The sequence below is a fragment of the Phyllobates terribilis genome, unplaced genomic scaffold (assembly GCF_046119375.1).
Source record: "Phyllobates terribilis strain yellow unplaced genomic scaffold, ASM4611937v1 Scaffold_7__3_contigs__length_470593459, whole genome shotgun sequence".
Classification (NCBI taxonomy): domain Eukaryota; kingdom Metazoa; phylum Chordata; class Amphibia; order Anura; family Dendrobatidae; genus Phyllobates; species Phyllobates terribilis.
Genome location: NW_027362767.1, coordinates 318,752,885 through 318,775,309, shown reverse-complemented (window position 1 = coordinate 318,775,309; position 22,425 = coordinate 318,752,885). Strand labels below are relative to the sequence as shown.

Here is a 22,425-nt window from a genome sequence, read left to right as displayed (position 1 = left end):
CTATATCTTGGCTTCCAGAGCACGTACCAACGTCTACCGCGGAGGCTTGTGTACGCAATGGCTCCGGGACGCCGTGATATTTTTTATTGGCCCATCCCACGCAACATGCGTGTACTATTCATGTTTCTATATCTTATGCCTCCATGCTTGTGACAGACAAAGAAACTAGTCCTATGGGACAAATGGTCAGTTACAGATGGACGAAGCACCCCCCCCTGCTGGCTGTGTTTCCTCTCGAAGTCTTTGAAGCTCCTAGCATTCAAGTGTTAAGTAGGCCCTGGGGCTTCTTATCTTACAGGAGCCTGGATGGGGGGAAACTATCTAGTTGACGTTTTAACAGAAGGTCCCAAGGGTGGGGGCTGCTGAAGTGTGGCCATCCCTGGATATGATTTATCATTACCAAGATGGCGGCTACGGGTTCATCACACTCAGCAAAAACGTGACGTGTAAACATACCTTTATAGTCCCAAGCCCTGCTTTGCCTCTCCAAATGCTACAAAAAAAATTTCTTCATTCACATCAATAATGGCATTTATTTTTAGAGTTGATTTATTCCTAGGGCTAAAATGTGCAGAAAAAAATACTGATAACCAGCTAAAAATCACCTGTCAGAAATGAATTTTTTTTAAAAAAAAAGGAAAAAAAAAAAAAGGGGTGTCACAGTAATGACAGAGCCCCAAAAGTGAGACAGGGCTTGAAAGCAACTTCCTAGATGATCACAGCAAGCAAGGGTAACGGTACAATAATGATCACATGTAGCGGGCACATAAAAACTGCATCCAGACGTGCTATTGCAAACTGAATGTTAATGTTTGGTTTGCAGGTATACAGCAATTTGCCCCAGAAAACAGAATTAATTTGGTTTTTAGCCACTTCACATCTCAGGTGCCAAGTGTCAGGGCACCCGACCTCGTGCATCAGGTGCTGTCACTAAGAATGGATTTCATCTATACACTTGATTTTCATAGGTAGGACACACAACTTGCGATAGAAATTGATAAACTGTAATAAAGACAGGAAAGCCACAAGTTCTATGAAATGGTCAAGTCTTGTCTGGTATCTTAATAGTTGTTTTTCTGAACATGTCATTACATCAGTAAGAATTATACGCTGTGTTACAAAATTTCATGTTTTGGACATTGATAAGGAAAACATGAAATATTCACACCATGTACAATCAGCAATGAGGGGGAAAAAAAACAACACACAATTGTCAAGTTATTGTACAAAAAAAAAAAAAAAAAAAAATTTCAAGTTTTTAAATCAGCTCTACTGAAGGCAGAAATCTTTGCTCATATTAAAGTCTCTTGTATCCAGTCCGGCTCCGACGCTCCATGTCACACAGCCCCAGTCTAGGAGTTTGCCCAATCCTGAAAACGAAAGCAGTCACTTGCGATCTTCCACACGCTGTTTGATGGTGTGGTGTGCAGTGTCAGGAGGAAAATTTGGTTAAAGTAGTGATGCTTATTTCCTTCAAATTTGACAGATCCATGTGCAACCACCAGCACAGTCTTCTGTCCTTGAGTAGCCATTTCTTTAAAAGAAAGAAAGAAAAAGAAACAAGTAAATTTACTCCAGTTTCTACAAATATCTAGGGCTAGATCTGCTTGGCTGTGTGTGACTTAGATGGTCCCACCTCTCACCCCCGCACCCCAGAACCTGCACCACCACTCCGCATGTGTAATCCCAAATAAACAGGACTATTATCAAGCAACACTGTTGGTGAGTGCATTATCTGTTTCATTTCTATAGCTTTGACGGCTCAGGTTTCACTATATATGGAATTTGCACCACCTGGCTCGCATGCACACGGCTAGTGCCCTGTCTACGTGGTTTTCAGGCTAACACTCTTTCATATGCAGAATGCAGCAATTAGTGCTCGACAATTGAAGGCTGCATAGTGTGACTGGTGCCTTACTAATTCTTTTCATATGCATCTTAATAGCTAATACAGGAGGTGACACGGAACATAATAGCTGCTGACTGGATGATGTAAAGGCAGCAAAAAGAAAATGTAAGCTATGCATTTCTAAGTTAAAGGCAAAAGAAGCACATACTTTAGTAACAGCATGATATATCACTCCTATAGTTTAATTCCAAGGGAGCCCCAGTCTCCACAGCAAAACCCAATATACTTCCCTTTGCCAAGTGTGATGTGTCTCCTGCATGCTGTTCTAAAAAACGGTGGCATATTTCAGAAAGGGAAAGCTGCATTTTATTGGGATGAGCCTTGATTCTGTGCTGATTCGGTAATGTTCAGTTTATGGGTTGTGCAGCCAATATACTGTAGTCGATATAGGTGGCATTCAATTATACATAACATGGCTAGTATAACAGTTAATAAAAAATGTTATTGTAAAAGTTGTGTTAGTTGAGTTGGAGGTGAACGTTGTGATTGTCACCTCCTGTATGAGCTATTTAAAAGGGTATTCTGAAGATATCTCTTCAGCATCTCACAACTCTGCTGTCTCGAACAGTCTTCTCAATTTCTGGTTTCTAGGTGGGCAGGCGCTCCTTGATTGACAGTTCTGGTGAGTAGCAGAGTTGTAGTATTAATAGAACTATAAAGCTCAGCACAAGTTTTGCTGTAACACATTCAGCTGTCAATAGTGGCCGAGCTCCATGGAACCAGCTGTACACTACGAAAGATAAAAGCTCTCATTGCAGGAGAATGACAGCAGATAGAAAAAAATAAAGTCAATTGCAAACTTGCTTATTTTCATGCTGTTTTAATTAAACAATTTAGCAACTTGAGAATACTCCTTTAAGCTCTTAAATTACACCGTTGCTGGGATAAGAACCCTTGTAGGGGTTTAAAATGCGTGGGATATGTGATTTTGAACTAAGGAATTTTTATCTCATTTTTTTACAGATACAGATGGGGTTGTAAAAGAATTGGATCAAACAGGGGACACTGACCCGAACTATTTGTGCTGCCTCTCAGCTCATTCTCTTCTGTTTCAATATATTCACTGTCAGCCCATATCTCCTCCATGTCTCAACTGGATCTCTCGTCTCAGTATGTCTGTCAGCATGATTTCTCTTGTTTGTCACAAGTCATACAAGAAAACAGAGGAGGGATTTCTGTTTGAGTTGAAGTTCTACTTGCCACTGCACTAAAGGAACTGAAGTTCCAGCAGGTATCGTGCTGGCAGACCGCTTAAGCCAAGTAACCGTACACTGAAAGAGGGTGAATGGCTGGTAACTATGCAGCAGGTAAGAGGCATTAAAGGGGTTGCTCAGTAGTTAACAACCTCTAGTTAATCAATACAGGATCCCACTTAAAATAAACAGCACCGCTGGTCCCAGAGAGTGATGTGACTTGTTGTGTCACGTGCCAGCAGCAGCCAATGAGCGAGCGCTCATCAATATTTTGTCGTCAGTGGAGATGTCCGCTCTGACAAAGTAGTAAAGGAGGCTGCTGACGAGCGACTGCTCATTGGCTGCAGCCTGGACATAACACAAGTCACATCACCGCCGATGCAGGAGGTATCTACTGTAATTCTTTCAATTGATGTGGTTGTCTCAGCAGTGGACTTCCCCTTTAAAGCTATATTTCCTTGAATTTAGTTCAGTATTTAAATAAAAGAAAAAACACTTTAAAGGAGTTGCCCGGGTTTAACATACTAATGACCTATCCTCCGGATGGCAGCAGCATACAGAGCAGAACATCGCACTCCATACATTGTTCACTAGCATGGTGGGTACATGTAAAGACCGGGCCGCAGCCACTATCTGTACGGGCTGTGGAGCTCTGCTCCATACATTGCTTACAGCCAGCCATTACCAGAGCAGATAACAACTGATTGGTGGGGGTGCCAACCTGACCCAATGTATAGGTCATTAATACGTTGGTTCCAGACAACCCCTTTCCACAATTCTTAGCGCATGCTACTTTAATGATCACCATTAGTGATGAGTGAGTATGTTCTATTAACCCTTTCGCCGAGTATGCTCGAGCCGAGCACCGAGTATTTATAGCTGCTCGGTGATAAGGTTAAATTGCTCCCTTTTAATACATGTGAGGAATGTCTATTTCTTACACATTCCTCACATGTAATAAAGCTGTCAAACAGTTGCAAATCATGTACACGGGAGCGATTTAACCTTATCACCGAGCAGCTATAAATACTCGGAGCTCGGCCCAAGCATACTCGGACAGAACATACTCGCTCAACACTAATCACCATTCATTTTACATTTTATTGACACTGCGATACCGAATACGTTTTTTTTTTTTTTAAATTTAATGCTCATAAATGCTCATGGTTGCTCAGCCATGAGCAGTTATGTGAAACACACACACATTATTATATATATATATATATATATATATATATTATATATATAATTTATTATAACTAAATTCTGTCGCTTTGATGGACATCAAAAATTTATGATGCTTATTTTGATCAAAGCCTTCAATTGTTTGTGAAATTTTAATTTGGATCTTAGTAATTATCATGCTGCTGTTTGTACTTGTTTTGTTTATGGTTTAATTTTTGTTATCTGATGTTTATCAACACTTCTGATTGTTGTATTAAAATTCACTAAATAAAGAATTAAAAAAAGTATATTTAAAATTGGGTGATTCAAATTTTTAAAAACTTTTTTTTTAGTCTGAAGGACTTGAACCTACGATTGTCTGATAGCTTAAACTACACTGCTCAAAAAAATAAAGGGAACACAAACAACAGAATATAACTCCAAATAAATCAAACTTCTGTGAAATCAAACTGTCCACTTAGGAAGCAACACTGATTGACAATCAATTTCACATGCTGTTGTGCAAATGGAATAGACAATAGATGGAAATTATTGGCAATTATCAAGACACCCTCAGTAAAGGAGTGGTTCTGCAGGTGGGGACCACAGACCACATCTCAGTACCAATGCTTTCTGGCTGATGTTTCAGTCACTAGAATGTTGGTTGTGCTTTCACACTCGTGGTAGCATGAGACGGACTCTGCAACCCACAGAAGTTGCTCAGGTAGTGCAGCTCATCCAGGATGGCACATCAATGCGAGCTGTGGCAAGAAGGTTTGCGGTGTCTGTCAGCGTAGTAGCCAGAGGCTGGAGGCGCTACCAGGAGACAGGCCAGTACACCAGGAGACGTGGAGGGGGCCGTAGGAGGGCAACAACCCAGCAGCAGGACCGCTACCTCTGCCTTTGTGCAAGGAGGAACAGGAGGAACACTGCCAGAGCCCTGCAAAATGACCTCCAGCAGGCCACAAATGTGCATGTGTCTGCACAAACGGTTAGAAACCGACTCCATGAGGGTGGTATGAGGGCCCGACGTCCACAGATGGGGGTTGTGCTCACAGCCCAACACCGTGCAGGAAGCTTGGCATTTGCCACAGAACACCAGGATTTGTAAAGTCGCCACGGGCGCCCTGTGCCCTTCACAGATGAAAGCAGGTTCACATTGAGCACATGTGACAGACGTGACAGAGTCTGGAGACGCCATGGAGAGCGATCTGCTGCCTGCAACTTCCTTCAGCATGACCGGTTTGGCAGTGGGTCAGTAATGGCGTGGGGTGGCATTCCTTTGGAGGGCCGCACAGCCCTCCATGTGCTCGCCAGAGGTAGCCTGACTGCCATTAGGTACCGAGATGAGATCCTCAGACCCCTTGTGAGACCATATGCTGGTGCGGTTGGCTCTGGGTTCCTCCTAATGCAGGACAATGCCAGACCTCATGTGGCTGGAGTGTGTCAGCAGTTCCTGCAAGATGAAGGCATTGAAGCTATGGACTGGCCCGCCCGTTCCCCAGACCTGAATCCGATTGAGCACATCTGGGACATCATGTCTCGCTCCATCCACCAACGTCACGTTGCACCACAGACTGTCCAGGAGTTGGCGGATGCTTTAGTCCAGGTCTGGGAGGAGATCCCACAGGAGACCATCCGCAACCTCATCAGGAGCATGCCCAGGCGTTGTAGGGAGGTCATACAGGCACGTGGAGGCCACACACAATACGGAGACTCATTATGACTTGTTTTAAGCACATAACATCAAAGTTGGATCAGCCTGTAGTGTGTTTGTCCACTTTAATTTTGGGGGGGACTCCAAATCCAGGCCTCCATTGGCTAATAAATTTGATTTCCATTGATGATTTTTGTGTGATTTTGCTGTCAGCACATTCAACTTTGTACAGAACAAAGTATTCAATGAGAATATTTCATTCATTCAGATCTAGGATGTGTTATTTGAGTGTTCCCTTTATTTTTTTGAGCAGTGTATATACTACATATACCATAGTATTGCAGTAAATATAGTATAAATCACCATCTCCTATGAGACGTCACAGAAATACCAAAATGGCAGCAACGGAGGGCCTCCAGCAGGTGCCTAGCTGCAATGGCAAGCTATTAACAAGCCGCAATCTTGTTACGCAGGTGCGGATGGGGGCAGCAAAGCCTGATACCGCGCACCTTAAATTCCTGCTATCAGGGATTGAAGAGAAGATAAATTGATAGCGGCATTGCTCTGATCGCTGCTGTTCCAGGCAGATGCCGGATGTGGTGCAAGCTGAGCTCTTGGGCCAGCTCTATACACCCACACCCAATGTGTCACATGTACATCACGCCTTGGGAAAGGGTTAATAAGCTCTAAAATTTGCAATTCTTAAATGTGTAAAAATTGATCTCACATGATAGTTACAATAATTAGCATGTCCCCTCTTAAATCTGAAGGGGTAGGTTTCTGTAGAATGTGTTTTTAATTTGAGGGGCTGCAAAAAAACCTGCGGCTTGTAAATAGGAATCTATTCAGAAATCATGCCATTCCCGAATCTTCAGGCTCGTGCGCCTGTCACTATTGTACAACTTTCATCACTTCATTTTCATGAATCGACTGTTACAAAATCATGTGTGCCCTCTAGTGGCCAAACTATTCCACTGCACAATGGCACGGAATTCTCTTTCTGAATTCTACTGAAGATATTGCTCGGTCTAAATTATATTAAGGTTGAAGCCTCTCACCGTGGACTGGCTGACAATCAAACATAGTCACAGAAAATTCGCTGGATGGTAACATATCGAAAAACTCAATGAGAGCGTTCTGTCCAGAAATCGGATTGCCATTCCAAACCAAAGTTGCGGTGTCCATGTACAGTTTTGTAAGTTGCTACAAAAAGAAAAGAAAATTCATTAAAACTTCACTCAATATGTTCATAAATATATATGGGATACAAACAGATGTTCAAATATAAAAAACTATTTTTAATATGTATATACGGTATATATTTTTGGCTAAAAAACATGCAAATGGGATTCATTAAAATTCTGCACCATTTGCTTCTGCAGCTTCTATGCGTCGCTGTACACAGCTGGCTGCACAATAAGCTACCAGAGTCCATCACTGAGCTCGTTCTCACTGCACAGTTTATAACAGATTTAATAGAGTTGTATCTTTTATCTCCTGAACTTTTCTGAGTTAATTTATGACCATAAAAAGTTTAGCTAAACTTTCATGTGGTTATAAATAAAAACTTACGGGAAATCAGAAGAGAGATATAATTACAGACTCAGCAATCAGAAGAGAGCTCACTGAAGGACTCACTGTTGACTCATTCTGCAGTCTGCCAAGTACAGTGCAACCAGCACTGATACTTTGATAACCGGACATCCACAAAGAAATATGGAAAAGTCACTCGTGTATTTCAGACCTAATCAGTCACAATTATGACCAAATCTTTTAATCTGGTTGGAAACACAGTGGCATTTGCATGCGGCTTCAATAAAGTTCTGGTTTTATTAAGATTGCACTGTTGGACTTTTCTGGCCTAAAATCAAAAGCTAGGTATAGATTAATGTAATTTCGGCCCATGTGCTGTCAGTTTGCACAGAACACTGATGTGACCAAGTTTTTGGGTGGGACTGCGCCATTCACTAGTCTGGTTTTACAGATGAGACGCAGTCACAACAGCAACTTAGCGGCTGTCTAACTGTAACCTAAAGGCAGAGATGGTTTATCACCGTCTGTGCCTTCTCCATAGCTGTATACATAGCCCAATAAGTGCTGTGTACACAGTAATAGGAAGAGCAGTGCAACCAGGAAGATGCATCTCCCTTGTAACTTGGGCTAATATACCAGCCCCAGTTATAAGGGAAATGAGATGAAAATAAAAATATTTCAATATTTAAATGCCCCCAAAAGGTCTTTTATAAAACTTCATGGAGGGCACAATGTGCAAAATAAATGTAATCTAAATAAATAAATAAAATATAACAAGTTAAAAAATAAATAAAAAGGCCCCTATCCAAATCACTGTTACTAGCCCCACCCCAAATAAAAAAAAAAGCATGTGTCCAATATAAAAATATACTTTTTGCAGAATGGGGTATTATAAATGTATTTTAGTAATTCTTTGTGATCATAAAAAAAATGGGAAAAACAGACATTTATTTCCCTTATTTTTCCACCGATATCACCTGATATCTGTAACAAATAAAAATGAGAGAATATGACATACAAATGAAGCTCTGTGTATCATGAAATAGACGCAAAAACTATTTGAAACATTTTTTTTTTACAGCTATTTCAACAGCATGGTATGAAAAAAGATGAAAATGTGCCCAGTCCGGAACAAGGGTAAATGGCTTAATCTTCAACTAGTTATTCACCGATTAAATTGACAGCTGACTCAGGGCAGTTACAGTACTTGTTTGCAATGATGATGTCCCATCTACCCATGTGACTGATGCAGACAATCCCTGGCCTCAGCACTGTACAGTGCAAGACCACTGAGGTCAGTGACTGACTGCAGCAGTCACGAGCGTGGACAGTGCCAGACATCTCTGGAGACAACCTATCTCCAGAAAGAACAGAGATAATTTTATACCCCTGATATAGGCGGAGCGAACACCTAATGCATATCAGATGGCTGGCCGATCCTGCCAAAATCAGTCTGTGTATGGCTGCCAGTCTGTGCGTGGCCTCCTTTAGTTAAAGTGTTGGAAACAATTTAAGAACTAGTCTTGAGGCCCTGGACACAATCTGGGACTAATTCCATCTACTATCCAGAACCTGACAGCTCTAACTTGCTGCCATCTGTCACAATCAGTTCTGTCTCAGTAGAAAATCAAAAGCAGCTTACCCTCCTCCTCTTGTCAATGGTTTCATAATACAGACTTACAAACTCCTCCGCAGCCCTGCATGCAAGGTCCACATCAGTCCGGAAGTCCTAAAGAGCAATGGCAGAAATATATTATTGTGCCAAGTAAAAAGAAGAATACAGCCTGGGCTAAGTACTAGACAGACATACAATACAATCCGACAGAGTACACTCCAGAGCGGGCGAGCAGTTGTCAAATCTTATGTCCTAGACTGTTCAATCTGTGCAATAACCAGTCATAGAAATATGTGCAAATATTAAAAGCAAAGCAGTTTAATATTCATAACTATGTGATAGTTCATTCTATACTGAGGATCATACCAAATCCACAAAGCTGCATGTGAAAGCAGAGACGCTGTGGAGTTAGGACAAGGGTGTACACATCATAACTGGTAAATGCAACAGACTAAGAGATCTGATAAAATCTGGGGGACTCCCCATTAAAAAGGCAAAGTGTTTATTACCTTTCTTGCATTCTCATGCTGAACCAATGTTTATATATATAAATTAGGAAGCACTAATCAGTGATCCACTCATTGATAAGTGATACCTGGGTGTATGGAGGGAGGAGTCATCACTGGGTCATATGAAACCCAGCCAGCTTTGCTGTGCAGCCAGAAGAATGAATTTCCCCTGTAACTAGGGCTAATATACCAGCCCCAGTTACAGGAAAAATCAGCGATAAAAAGACTGTATTAACTGAAAATAAAAAAGAACTTTGGGGGGCTTTAAGACCTTATAGTAGGGCTCATTTTGGTGGAGTCGGTATAAAATGGACCGACTCCTAAAATATATAATAAATTCGGTACAGTTGTTCAATGCAGTTTGTGGGGAATATTTTTACATAGGAATTTGGGAAAGTTATGAAATGTCTGTCCTATTCCTGATCTAAGGGTCTAGACTTTTAGCTGAGATGAATCTTTGCTACAGTAAATTTGCCACTTAAACATGAGCCGTGTATGAGGGAGTCGGAGGTTTGGCTTACCGACTCCACAGCTCTGCCTTATAGGGTAGCACAGTGTGTTAAGTGAATGAAAAACACAAAAACCAAGTAAATAAATAAAATAATAAAACAGAACTTAAAATAAACAAAAGAGACACAGCCCGTGTGAACCGCTGTTCAACAAATAAAAATTACTACGCAATATAAAATATTTTTTAGTAATCCTTAGAGGTCAAAAAAATAAAATCTTAATAAAATGTGCAAAGTAGACACAAGTTTCCTATAGACATGTGTTTCTTTATATCCCCCCCACCAATATAAGAGAAGAAAGGGGTCAGACACCAGGAGATGCCGCTGATCAGTAGGTAGACGGGGTCAGACACCATGAGACGCCGCTGATCAGTAGGGGGGACGGGGGTCAGACACCAGGAGACGCCGCTGATCAGTAGGGGGGACGGGGGTCAGACACCAGGAGACACCGCTGATCAGTAAGGGGGACGGGGGGTCACACACCAGGAGACACCGCTGATCAGTAAGGGGGACGGGGGGTCACACACCAGGAGACACCGCTGATCAGTAAGGGGGACGGGGGGTCACACACCAGGAGACACCGCTGATCAGTAAGGGGGACGGGGGTCACACACCAGGAGACACCGCTGATCAGTAAGGGGGACGGGGGTCACACACCAGGAGACACCGCTGATCAGTAAGGGGGACGGGGGTCACACACCAGGAGACACCGCTGATCAGTAAGGGGGACGGGGGTCACACACCAGGAGACACCGCTGATCAGTAAGGGGGACGGGGGTCACACACCAGGAGACACCGCTGATCAGTAAGGGGGACGGGGGTCACACACCAGGAGACACCGCTGATCAGTAAGGGGGACGGGGGTCACACACCAGGAGACACCGCTGATCAGTAAGGGGGACAGGGGTCACACACCAGGAGACACCGCTGATCAGTAAGGGGGACAGGGGTCACACACCAGGAGACACCGCTGATCAGTAAGGGGGACAGGGGTCACACACCAGGAGACACCGCTGATCAGTAAGGGGGACAGGGGTCACACACCAGGAGACACCGCTGATCAGTAGGGGGGAAAGGGGTCACACACCAGGAGACACCGCTGATCAGTTGGGGGGATGGGGTCACACACCAGGAGACACCGCTGATCAGTAAGGGGGACAGGGGTCACACACCAGGAGACACCGCTGATCAGTAAGGGGGACAGGGGTCACACACCAGGAGACACCGCTGATCAGTAAGGGGGACAGGGGTCACACACCAGGAGACACCGCTGATCAGTAGGGGGGAAAGGGGGTCACACACCAGGAGACACCGCTGATCAGTAGGGGGGAAATGGGGTCACACACCAGGAGACACCGCTGATAAACCAGGGATTGAAGCTTGAAGAGGACAATTTGCATATTCCAGGTGCCTTCTGGGAAAAGCGAAGAGTCTCCTTCAGCTAGAAGATCGTTGGGTACAGCCGGGACCAGCTGCTTGGAAAGCATCGCCAAACCAGGGATTGAAGCTTGAAGAGGACAATTTGCATATTCCAGGTGCCTTCTGGGAAAAGCGAAGAGTCTCCTTCAGCTAGAAGATCGTTGGGTACAGCCGGGACCAGCTGCTGGGAAAGCATCGCCAAACCAGGGATTGAAGCTTGAAGAGGACAATTTGCATATTCCAGGTGCCTTCTGGGAAAAGCGAAGAGTCTCCTTCAGCTAGAAGATCGTTGGGTACAGCCGGGACCAGCTGCTGGGAAAGCATCGCCAAACCAGGGATTGAAGCTTGAAGAGGACAATTTGCATATTCCAGGTGCCTTCTGGGAAAAGCGAAGAGTCTCCTTCAGCTAGAAGATCGTTGGGTACAGCCGGGACCAGCTGCTTGGAAAGCATCGCCAAACCGCGCGCCTGAATTTGTTTAATTTGTTTATCCTAGGGTATCGCAAGAAAGAAGACAGACATCAAGTCAGCAGGGACAAGGAGCAGCATGGCAGATGTGACAACCTACATGGTGAGCTGCAACATGTGCTACATGTTCACAGATCGACCAGAAGCTGAAACCAACTTCACCTGCCAGAAGTGTAGACTACTGGCTCTTTTAGAAGAAAAGGTGCGGGGACTGGAAGAAAGAATTGCGACATTAAAACTCATCAAGGAAAATGAAGACTTCCTGGACAGAACAGAAGCGTCACTACTGGTCACGGAAAGTGAAGGAAGCGTCAGAGAACCTCCAGAGGCAGACAAGTGGAGGCAAGTGACCAAAAGAAGCAAGAAGACCATGGAGACACCACCAACCACACAACTGAGAAACAGATTCCAAGGACTTGTGGAGGACGAAGATGGCACACCTAAGGATGAGGAACTACCAGCAAGCAAAAAAGGAAAGAGCACCCAGAAACACCCAGAAGCGACAAGAAAAAGGACAGCCAAGAAGGGAAGAAGAGTGGTGGTGGTGGGAGACTCACTACTGAGAGGAACAGAAGCAGCTATCTGCAGACCGGACATAACTGCAAGAGAAGTATGCTGCCTCCCAGGGGCGAAGATCAAGGATGTTACCGATAGGATACCGAAGCTCATCAGCTCCAAGGATGTCCACCCATTTCTTCTGATACATGTTGGCACCAATGACACGACAAAGAAGGACCTACCAACAATCTGCAAGGACTTTGAAGCATTGGGGAAGAAAGTAAAAGAACTGGATGCGCAGGTAGTTTTTTCTTCTATCCTTCCAGTAAACGGGCATGGCGTCAGGAGATGGAACAGGATCCTTGAGGTGAACAACTGGCTGAGACGATGGTGCAGACAACAAGGATTTGGATTCCTGGACCACGGTGTGAATTACCTCTATGACGGACTCCTTGCCAGAGACGGACTACACCTCAACAAACCCGGGAAACACACATTCGCCAGGAGACTCGCAACACTCATCAGGAGGGTGTTAAACTAGAAGAAGAGGGGATGGGAAGAAAAACGTCAGACACGAACATGCAACCAGAGAACATACTAATGAAAGATATGAAGTGCGACAAAGAAGGTCCAAGACAAGATACTTGGAAGGGAGGTAAGAAAATTTCTAATACAATCCACAGGGAGAAGATTGGAACAAAACAAAATCGTGTAAACTGCGTGCTAGCAAATGCCAGAAGCCTGACAAACAAGATGGATGAACTGGAAGCAGAAATATCTACAGGTAACTATGACATAGTGGGAATAACCGAGACATGGTTAGATGAAAGCTATGACTGGGCAGTTAACTTACAGGGTTACAGTCTGTTTAGAAGGGATCGAAGAAATCGGAAAGGGGGTGGAGTCTGTCTGTATGTAAAGACGTGTCTAAAGCCTACAATACGGGAGGATGTATGGGAGGGAAATGAGGAGGTCGAGTCCTTATGGATGGAGATACATAGGGCAAAAAACAATAATAAAATTATCATAGGAGTCTGTTATAAACCACCAAATATAGCAGAAGCCACGGAAAGTCTATTAATGAGACAAATAGACGAAGTAGCAAAAAATAACGAGGTGATTATTATGGGGGACTTCAACTACCCCGATATAGACTGGGAAACCGAAAGTTGTAGATCTCAGAAAGGAAACAGGTTTCTATCAATAATCAAAGACCATTATTTGTCACAACTTGTGCAGGAACCAACTAGAGGGACGGCCCTTTTAGACTTAATATTAACTAACAGGCCAGACAGAATAACTGAGGTGCAGGTCGGGGGGCACCTGGGAAATAGTGACCACAACATTATACAATTCCACATGTGCTTCAGTAGGTGCCCAGCAAGGGAGTCACAAAAACACTGAACTTCAGGAGGGCAAAGTTTGATCAGCTAAGAGATGCCCTTCACCTTATAGACTGGGATAGTATCTTCAGTAATAGGAGCACGGAGAGAAAATGGGAAATTTTCAAAACAGTCCTACATAGTCACTGTAGAAGGTACATACCTTATGGGAATAAAAGGGCTAGGAATAGGAGGAAGCCAATGTGGCTAAATAAGGAAGTCAAGAGGGCAATGAAAAACAAAAAAAGGGCTTTCGGTAAACTTAAACAAGAAGGCAGCGAGGAAGCGCTAATATCTTATATGGAAAAAAACAAAATCTGTAAGAAACAAATAAGAATAGCAAAAGAGGAGACAGAGAGACTAATTGCCAAGGAAAGTAAAACGAATCCCAAACTGTTCTTTAACTATATAAACAGTAAAAGGATTAAAACTGATGGAGTTGGCCCATTGAAAAATAACCTGGGTAAAATCATAGAGGGCGATGAGGGTAAAGCAAACCTACTCAATAGCTTCTCCTCCACTGTTTTCACAAAAGAAAACAATTTATCGGAGGAAATGCAGAGTGATAAAGTAAACCCTCCGCTAAATATCACCCAACTAACCCAGGAGGAAGTTCAGAAACGCCTAAATAATATCAAAATAGACAAGTCACCAGGCCCAGATGGCATACACCCCCGGGTACTAAAAGAATTAAGTAATGTGATAGACAGGCCGCTGTATCTTATATTCAAGCACTCTTTATGGACAGGGACTGTCCCACTAGACTGGCGCCAAGCAAATGTGGTACCAATATTCAAAAAGGGATCTAAAAGTGACCCTGGGAACTATAGACCAGTCAGCTTAACGTCTGTTGTGGGTAAATTGTTTGTTGGTATATAAAATGAGAATGCTTGGTCTGGGGGATAATGTGTGCAAGTGGGTAAATAGCTGGCTGAGTGATAGAAAGCAGAGGGTGGTTATCAATGGAGTAAGCTCAGGGTGTGTCAGGGTTACTAGCGGGGTGCCTCAAGGGTCTGTCTTGGGCCCTATATTATTTAATATATTTATTAATGATCTAGTGGAAGGGTTGCATAGTAAAATAGCAATATTTGCAGATGATACTAAACTTTGTAAAGTAGTTAATACAGATGAGGACAGGGCACAGCTACAGGAGGATTTGGATAAATTGGGGAGTTGGGCCAAAAAATGGCAAATGGGGTTCAATGCCGATAAATGTAAGGTCATGCACATGGGAAAGAAAAACAGCAGTCACCCATACATATTAAATGGGAAACCGTTGGGGAAATCTGACATGGAGAAGGACCTGGGCGTCTTGGTTAATAGCAAATTAAATTGGAGTGCCCAGTGTCAGGCAGCAGCTGCAAAGGCAAATAGAGTCATGGCATGCATCAGAAGAGGAATAGGGGCATATGATGAGAACATTGTTCTTCCTCTGTATAAAGCGCTGGTAAGGCCGCACTTAGAATATTGTGCACAGTTCTGGGCTCCGGTGCTCAGGAAAGACATATTGGAGCTAGAGAGGGTACAAAGGAGGGCGACTAAGGTAATAAAGGGAATGGAGGGACTAGAATACCCAGAGAGGTTGTCAAAATTAGGCCTATTTACATTGGAAAAGAGAAGGCTTAGGGGAGACCTCATAAACATGTATAAATACATCAGGGGGCAGTACAGAGATCTCTCCCATGACCTGTTTATACCAAGGATGGTGACAAAGACGAGGGGGCACACTATGCGTCTGGAGGAAAGGAGGTTCCTGCACCAGCATAGAAGGGGATTCTTTACGGTCAGAGCCGTGAGACTCTGGAACTCTCTGGGAGAGGAAGTGGTGATGTCCAACTCACTTAACGAGTTCAAGAGAGGCCTGGACGCCTTTCTTGAGAACAATAAAATTACATCTTATGCTTAGTTAATTAATCCAGGGATTTAATCTGACTGCCAGATTGGAGTCGGGAAGTGAATTTTTCCTCAATGATGTAAATTGGCCTATACCGCATGGTATAGGAATAAATCCAAAAGAACAGAAGATAATTGGTGACCAGATATACCTAATTAAGTAAAGAACCTATAAATGTGAATCATGGTCGATATAAAATAGACATTTATTGAAGAAATTCATAAAAACACATAGGGAATAATAATACAAAAGAGGAAAAATGTAATCAGAAAAAATGGGCAACTGAGGGTAGGTAGGAACGTAGACGGACATATAAAATCATGTACAAAAAGCACACAATGACCAAAACCAGCCTAAGTAAGGACATATATTAAAACAGTCATTCAAGTAAAGTGCAAAAAGTGCAACGATAATGTCCCAAATGGGTAAATGCTAAGACTGCTAGAAAAAAGATAAGTGAGTCAAAAGATAAGAAGGCAGCTGTAAAGGTCAGAGGTACTGGAGAAATAACATGAATGAGTCCAATAGACTACCTGAACGTCCCTCAGAGTCCACATAGAGTCCTGGTAAAAGCCTACGGCGAAACGCGCGTCGGACCTGTGTGGACTCTGAGGGACGTTCAGGTAGTCTATTGGACTCATTCATGTTATTTCTCCAGTACCTCTGACCTTTACAGCTGCCTTCTTATCTTTTGACTCACTTATCTTTTTTCTAGCAGTCTTAGCATTTACCCATTTGGGACATTATCGTTGCACTTTTTGCACTTTACTTGAATGACTGTTTTAATATATGTCCTTACTTAGGCTGGTTTTGGTCATTGTGTGCTTTTTGTACATGATTTTATATGTCCGTCTACGTTCCTACCTACCCTCAGTTGCCCATTTTTTCTGATTACATTTTTCCTCTTTTGTATTATTATTCCCTATGTGTTTTTATGAATTTCTTCAATAAATGTCTATTTTATATCGACCATGATTCACATTTATAGGTTCTTTATGGTATAGGAATAGCGGAATAGCTGCAGTGCACAAGAAATAGGCTGAACTGGATGGACGCTTGTCTTTTTTCGGCCTTATAAACTATGTAACTATGATCAGTAGGGGGGGGATGGGGTCAGACACCAGGAGACGCCGCTGATCAGTAGGGGGGGGGGGGGGGGGGGGGCTATGCAGGGGCTATGTGTTACCATGGTTACACACAGGAGGGAATCTCCTACATGTCCCTATTTGTAGCCACTTACTGGAATCTACGTTACAGATCACAGCTGCTGTGTAGTGGGGGGAGGGGGCGCAGAAGGTAACTAGCACAGATGGCATATATCCGGACAGTACACCATCTTCTGCGGTCCCACACGCAGCCCCTGTGATGTGCAGCCGCCATACACACGGCGCTGTGCCGGGGCAGCTCCGCACACAGCCCGGTCACCGGCATACTCACATTAGAAGCCATGGCCGCAACCCCCGCACACTGCCGGTACAGAGCAGATCTCCGGTGTTAGAGCCTCCGACCAGAACGGTTCCGGTACACGGAAAACTCAGTCCCCCGGAAGCAAAGACTAAGCCACTTTGCTTCCGCTGACGTGATAATCTCATAATGCCCTCTAGGAGGCGCTCACGAGCAATGAATGCACATTGGCTCTCTGTAAAACAATGCACATGGGCTCTGCGCCTGCGCAGTAGTCACAGAGGGGGTGGAGGAGAGGGGGTAGCTGTGCGTGCGGGTCGGGAAGACTTTATAGTCTCCTATGTTTATTTATCGTCTTATTTTTACTTAATATTTATATATATTTTTTCTAGTAAGGAACTGAGTCGTTACTGTCAGGATGTTATAGGGCTGCACAGCCTGACCGAGGCGCTCTTCTGCCCATAGCAGTGCACCCATGAGTGGTGTTTGATATACCCTCCCTCTAATAATGTCACTTTCTACCTGTCCTCCATGTGTAGTGCAGGGTCTGTCACTCTCTACCTGTCCTCCATGTGTAGTGTGGGGTCTGTCACTCTCTACCTGTCCTCCATGTGTAGTGTGGGGTCTGTCACTCTCTACCTGTCCTCCATGTGTAGTGTGGGGTCTCTCACTCTCTACCTGTCCTCCATGTGTAGTGTGGGGTCTGTCACTCTCTACCTGTCCTCCATGTGTAGTGTGGGGTCTTTCACTCTCTACCTGTCTCCATGTGTAGTGTGGGGTCTGTTACTCTCTACCTGTCCTCCATGTGTAGTGCGGGGTCTGTCACTCTCTACCTGTCCTCCATGTGTAGTGTGGGGTCTGTCACTCTCTACCTGTCCTCCATGTGTAGTGCAGGGTCTGTCACTCTCTACCTGTCCTCCATGTGTAGTGTGGGGTCTCTCACTCTCTACCTGTCCTCCATGTGTAGTGTGGGGTCTCTCACTCTCTACCTGTCCTCCATGTGTAGTGTGGGGTCTGTCACTCTCTACCTGTCCTCCATGTGTAGTGTGGGGTCTTTCACTCTCTACCTGTCTCCATGTGTAGTGTGGGGTCTTTCACTCTCTACCTGTCTCCCATGTGTAGTATGATTTCTGTCACTCTCTACCTGTCCTCCATGTGTAGTGCGGGGTCTGTCACTCTCTACCTGTCTCCCATGTGTAGTATGATTTCTGTCACTCTCTACCTGTCCTCCATGTGTAGTGCGGGGTCTATCACTCTCTACCTGTCCTCCATGTGTAGTGTGGGGTCTGTCACTCTCTACCTGTCCTCCATGTGTAGTGCGGGGTCTTTCACTCTCTACCTGTCTCCATGTGTAGTGTGGGGTCTGTCACTCTCTACCTGTCTCCCATGTGTAGTATGATTTCTGTCACTCTCTACCTGTCCTCCATGTGTAGTGCGGGGTCTGTCACTCTCTACCTGTCCTCCATGTGTAGTGTGGGGTCTGTCACTCTCTACCTGTCTCCATGTGTAGTGCAGGGTCTGTCACTCTCTACCTGTCCTCCATGTGTAGTGTGGGGTCTGTCACTCTCTACCTGTCCTCCATGTGTAGTGTGGGGTCTGTCACTCTCTACCTGTCTCCATGTGTAGTGTGGGGTCTTTCACTCTCTACCTGTCTCCATGTGTAGTATGGGGTCTGTCACTCTCTATCTGTCCTCCATGTGTAGTGCGGGGTCTGTCACTCTCTACCTGTCCTCCATGTGTAGTGTGGGGTCTGTCACTCTCTACCTGTCCTCCATGTGTAGTGCAGGGTCTGTCACTCTCTACCTGTCTCCATGTGTAGTGTGGGGTCTGTCACTCTCTACCTGTCCTCCATGTGTAGTGTGGGGTCTGTCACTCTCTACCTGTCCTCCATGTGTAGTGTGGGGTCTGTCACTCTCTACCTGTCCTCCATGTGTAGTGTGGGGTCTGTCACGCTCTACCTGTCTCCATGTGTAGTGCAGGGTCTGTCACTCTCTACCTGTCCTCCATGTGTAGTGAGGGGTCTCTCACTCTCTACCTGTCTCCATGTGTAGTGTGGGGTCTGTCACTCTCTACCTGTCCTCCATGTGTAGTGTGGGGTCTCTCACTCTCTACCTGTCTCCATGTGTAGTGTGGGGTCTGTCACTCTCTAACTGTCCTCCATGTGTAGTGTGGGGTCTGTCACTCTCTACCTGTCTCCCATGTGTAGTGCGGGGTCTGTCACACTCTACCTGTCCTCCATGTGTAGTGCAGGGTCTGTCACTCTCCACCTGTCCTCCATGTGTAGTGTGGGGTCTGTCACTCTCTACCTGTCTCCATGTGTAGTGTGGGGTCTGTCACTCTCTACCTGTCTCCCATGTGTAGTGCGGGGTCTGTCACACTCTACCTGTCCTCCATGTGTAGTGCGGGGTCTGTCACTCTCTACCTGTCCTCCATGTGTAGTACTTGGTCTCTCACTCTCTACCTGTCCTCCATGTGTAGTGTGGGGTCTTTCACTCTCTACCTGTCCTCCATGTGTAGTGTGGGGTCTGTCACTCTCTACCTGTCTCCATGTGTAGTGTGGGGTCTGTCACTCTCCACCTGTCCTCCATGTGTAGTGTGGGGTCTCACTCTCTACCTGTCTCCATGTGTAGTGCAAGGTCTGTCACTCTCTACCTGTCCTCCATGTATAGTGTGGGGTCTGTCACTCTCTACCTGTCTCCATGTGTAGTGTGGGGTCTGTCACTCTCTACCTGTCCTCCATGTGTAGTGTGGGGTCTGTCACTCTCTACCTGTCCTCCATGTGTAGTGTGGGGTCTCTCACTCTACCTGTCCTCCATGTGTAGTGAGGGGTCTCTCACTCTCTACCTGTCCTCCATGTGTAGTGAGGGGTCTGTCACTCTCTACCTTTCCTCCATGTGTAGTGCAGGGTCTGTCACTCTCTACCTGTCCTCCATGTGTAGTGTGGGAATTGTCACCCTACCTGTTCTCCATGTGTAGTGTGGGGTCTGTCACTCTCTACCTGTCCTTCATGTGTAGTGCGGGGTCTGTCACTCTCTACCTGCCCTCCATGTGTAGTGTGGGGTCTGTCACTCTCTACCTGTCCTCCATGTGTAGTGCAGGGTCTGTCACTCTACCTGTCCTCCATGTGTAGTGTGGGGTTTGTCATTCTCTAACTTTCCACCATGTGTAGTGTGGGGTCTGTCACTGTCACGGTTGTGTCAGATTTGACAGACAGTCGCTCTGCAGTTGGTTGCAGAAGATCTCTTCGTTTGGCATTACAGACACCTTTTTAGAATCTGTCTCACTCTAGGACCCAGTGGCTACCTCCCTACTGCTCTAATTAACACCCTGGCCTGGGTGTTTAAATACTTTCAGTTTGCTATAGGGAGGCGCCGGTGATATTCACAGGTTTCCCTCTGAAGGCTTGAAGCTATTGCAGTCTGATTATGTCCTCTCTGTTGTTTGGAGGATCTTTTGTGTAATCTCTCTGAAGTCGGCTCAAGCTAAGTTATTTGCCCTCCTCCCCTGTTTGTCTTCTCTTGCTGTCTTTAGTTGTTAGTGGGGACTGACTAGTGCTCATCCCCCCCTGTGTAGGTCCTCCATGTGTAGTGTGGGATCTGTCACTCTCTATCTGTTCTCCATGTGTAGTGCGGAGGAAACAGGCATTCCATGCATCAGCAGCTCCATTCAAAACGTTTACATCTGGTTAGCGCTGGAGCAAAAAACAACTGATCAGTGGGGGCGCCAAGTGTCAGATCTGCTATTGATGGCCTATTCTGTAGATAGTGCATCAATACGATAAGACCGGATAACCATTTAATGTGCCAAATAGAAATATGGGGATAGTGAGGGGTATTACAAACTCAAAGCTTTATTGAAGGACAGACACATCAAGGGGATAGTGGTTAGGAAAGGAGAATTAATCCTCTTTTTTGTCAATATCTGTACCGTGCATGACCGGACTATTCCAGAGTATTTGCTTCTCATCGCTACAAAGAAGTTGGCTAAGATGAATCTGATGCAGCCTTTGGAAGAAGCCAGTTCTTCTCACAGATATTGAGCTGCTGCAGGGAGTATATGCAATAGGAAAAAAAGGATGCAAAGTAACTCTTGTTCCAAATGGAAGAAACTTACAAGTAATTATAAGTTGAATAGACTCCTATACCACCAAACTGGAAAACATCCAACTTCTGCTTGGTCAGCGTATATTGTCAGATTCTCTCTCTCTCTCTCTATATATAGATATTGTAGTAAAGCGACTTGCTTGGCTGTATGCGGAAATAAACAAGCAACACTGTCTCTTTAAATTTTCAGTTGGTATATTTAGCGGCATAAACTAACGCAAAGTTCATGAAGCATAAACATAGCCCATCTGGCATAATGACAACACAAACTGAGAAAGTGTCCAGAAAAGTCCTTGCACCGGCCGGGGTCCGGCCACTCAGCATTAGCAAAAGAGACCCACACGGTTCAGCTTAGCACAAATAAACCAGAGCTTCTCTCTCTCTGGAGCTGGCCTTCAGATACTGAACACCTCCTGAGTCAAAAGGTTGGCTCTTTATAGTCAAAAACCACGCCCTGGAGAGGAGATAGGGTGGATAGCTTCCCTCCCAGCACTTAGTCATCCATCTGTAAAGCATGCCCTTGTAAACATGGCTATTAACCCTCTCTGCACCTACTGTGCAGGAGAAACTTCCATGTTTCACATCACGGACACTAACAGTCTCAGTGACACATGCAGGTGCATCTTACTAAATTAGAATATCATTATTTCAGTTCTTCAATACAAAAGTAAAACTCATATATAGAGTCATTACAAACAGAGTTATTTATTTTAAGTGTTTATTTCTGTTAACCCCTTAAGCCCCGAGGGTGGTTTGCACGTTAATGACCAGGCCAATTTTTACAATTCTGACCACTGTCACTTTATGAGGTAATTACTCTGGAACGCTTCAACGGATCCCCCTGATTCTGAGATTGTTTTTTCATGACATATTGTACTTCATGATTGTGGTAAAATTTCTTCGATATAACTTGCGTTTATTTGTGAAAAAAATGGAAATTTGGCGAAAATTTTGCAATTTTCAAAATTTGAATTTTTATGCCCTTAAATCAGAGAGATATGTCACACAAAAGAGTTAATAAATAACATTTCCCACATGTCTACTTTACATCAGCACAATTTTGGAACCAAAATTTTTTTTTTGTTAGGGAGCTATAAGGGTTAAAAGTTGACAAGTGATTTCTCATTTTTCCAACAAAATTTACAAAACCATTTTTTTAGGGACCACAT

General features: G+C 44.5%; 1 protein-coding gene across 1 annotated transcript; it reads right to left on the bottom strand.

The window, feature by feature from the left end:
- Positions 1-1,053: 1,053 nt before the first annotated feature.
- On the bottom strand, positions 1,054-17,344 carry NXT2 (nuclear transport factor 2 like export factor 2). Its single transcript, XM_073641119.1, has 4 exons — positions 17,187-17,344; positions 9,099-9,185; positions 6,982-7,126; positions 1,054-1,534 (listed from the first exon to the last, which is right to left on the bottom strand). The coding sequence occupies exons 1-4, from the start codon at positions 17,196-17,198 to the stop codon at positions 1,353-1,355; spliced, it is 426 nt and encodes a 141-aa protein (XP_073497220.1). The 5' UTR covers positions 17,199-17,344; the 3' UTR covers positions 1,054-1,352.
- Positions 17,345-22,425: the final 5,081 nt, after the last annotated feature.

What these genes read in the sequence shown, in the direction of transcription:
- NXT2 (XM_073641119.1), bottom strand. An exon ending in CCATTGACAAGAGGAGGAGG is followed by an intron (nt 7,127 to 9,098) that starts GTAAGCTGCTTT and finishes TTCTTTTTGTAG; the next exon opens with CAACTTACAAAACTGTACAT. An exon ending in TGATTGTCAGCCAGTCCACG is followed by an intron (nt 1,535 to 6,981) that starts GTGAGAGGCTTC and finishes TTTCTTTTAAAG; the next exon opens with AAATGGCTACTCAAGGACAG.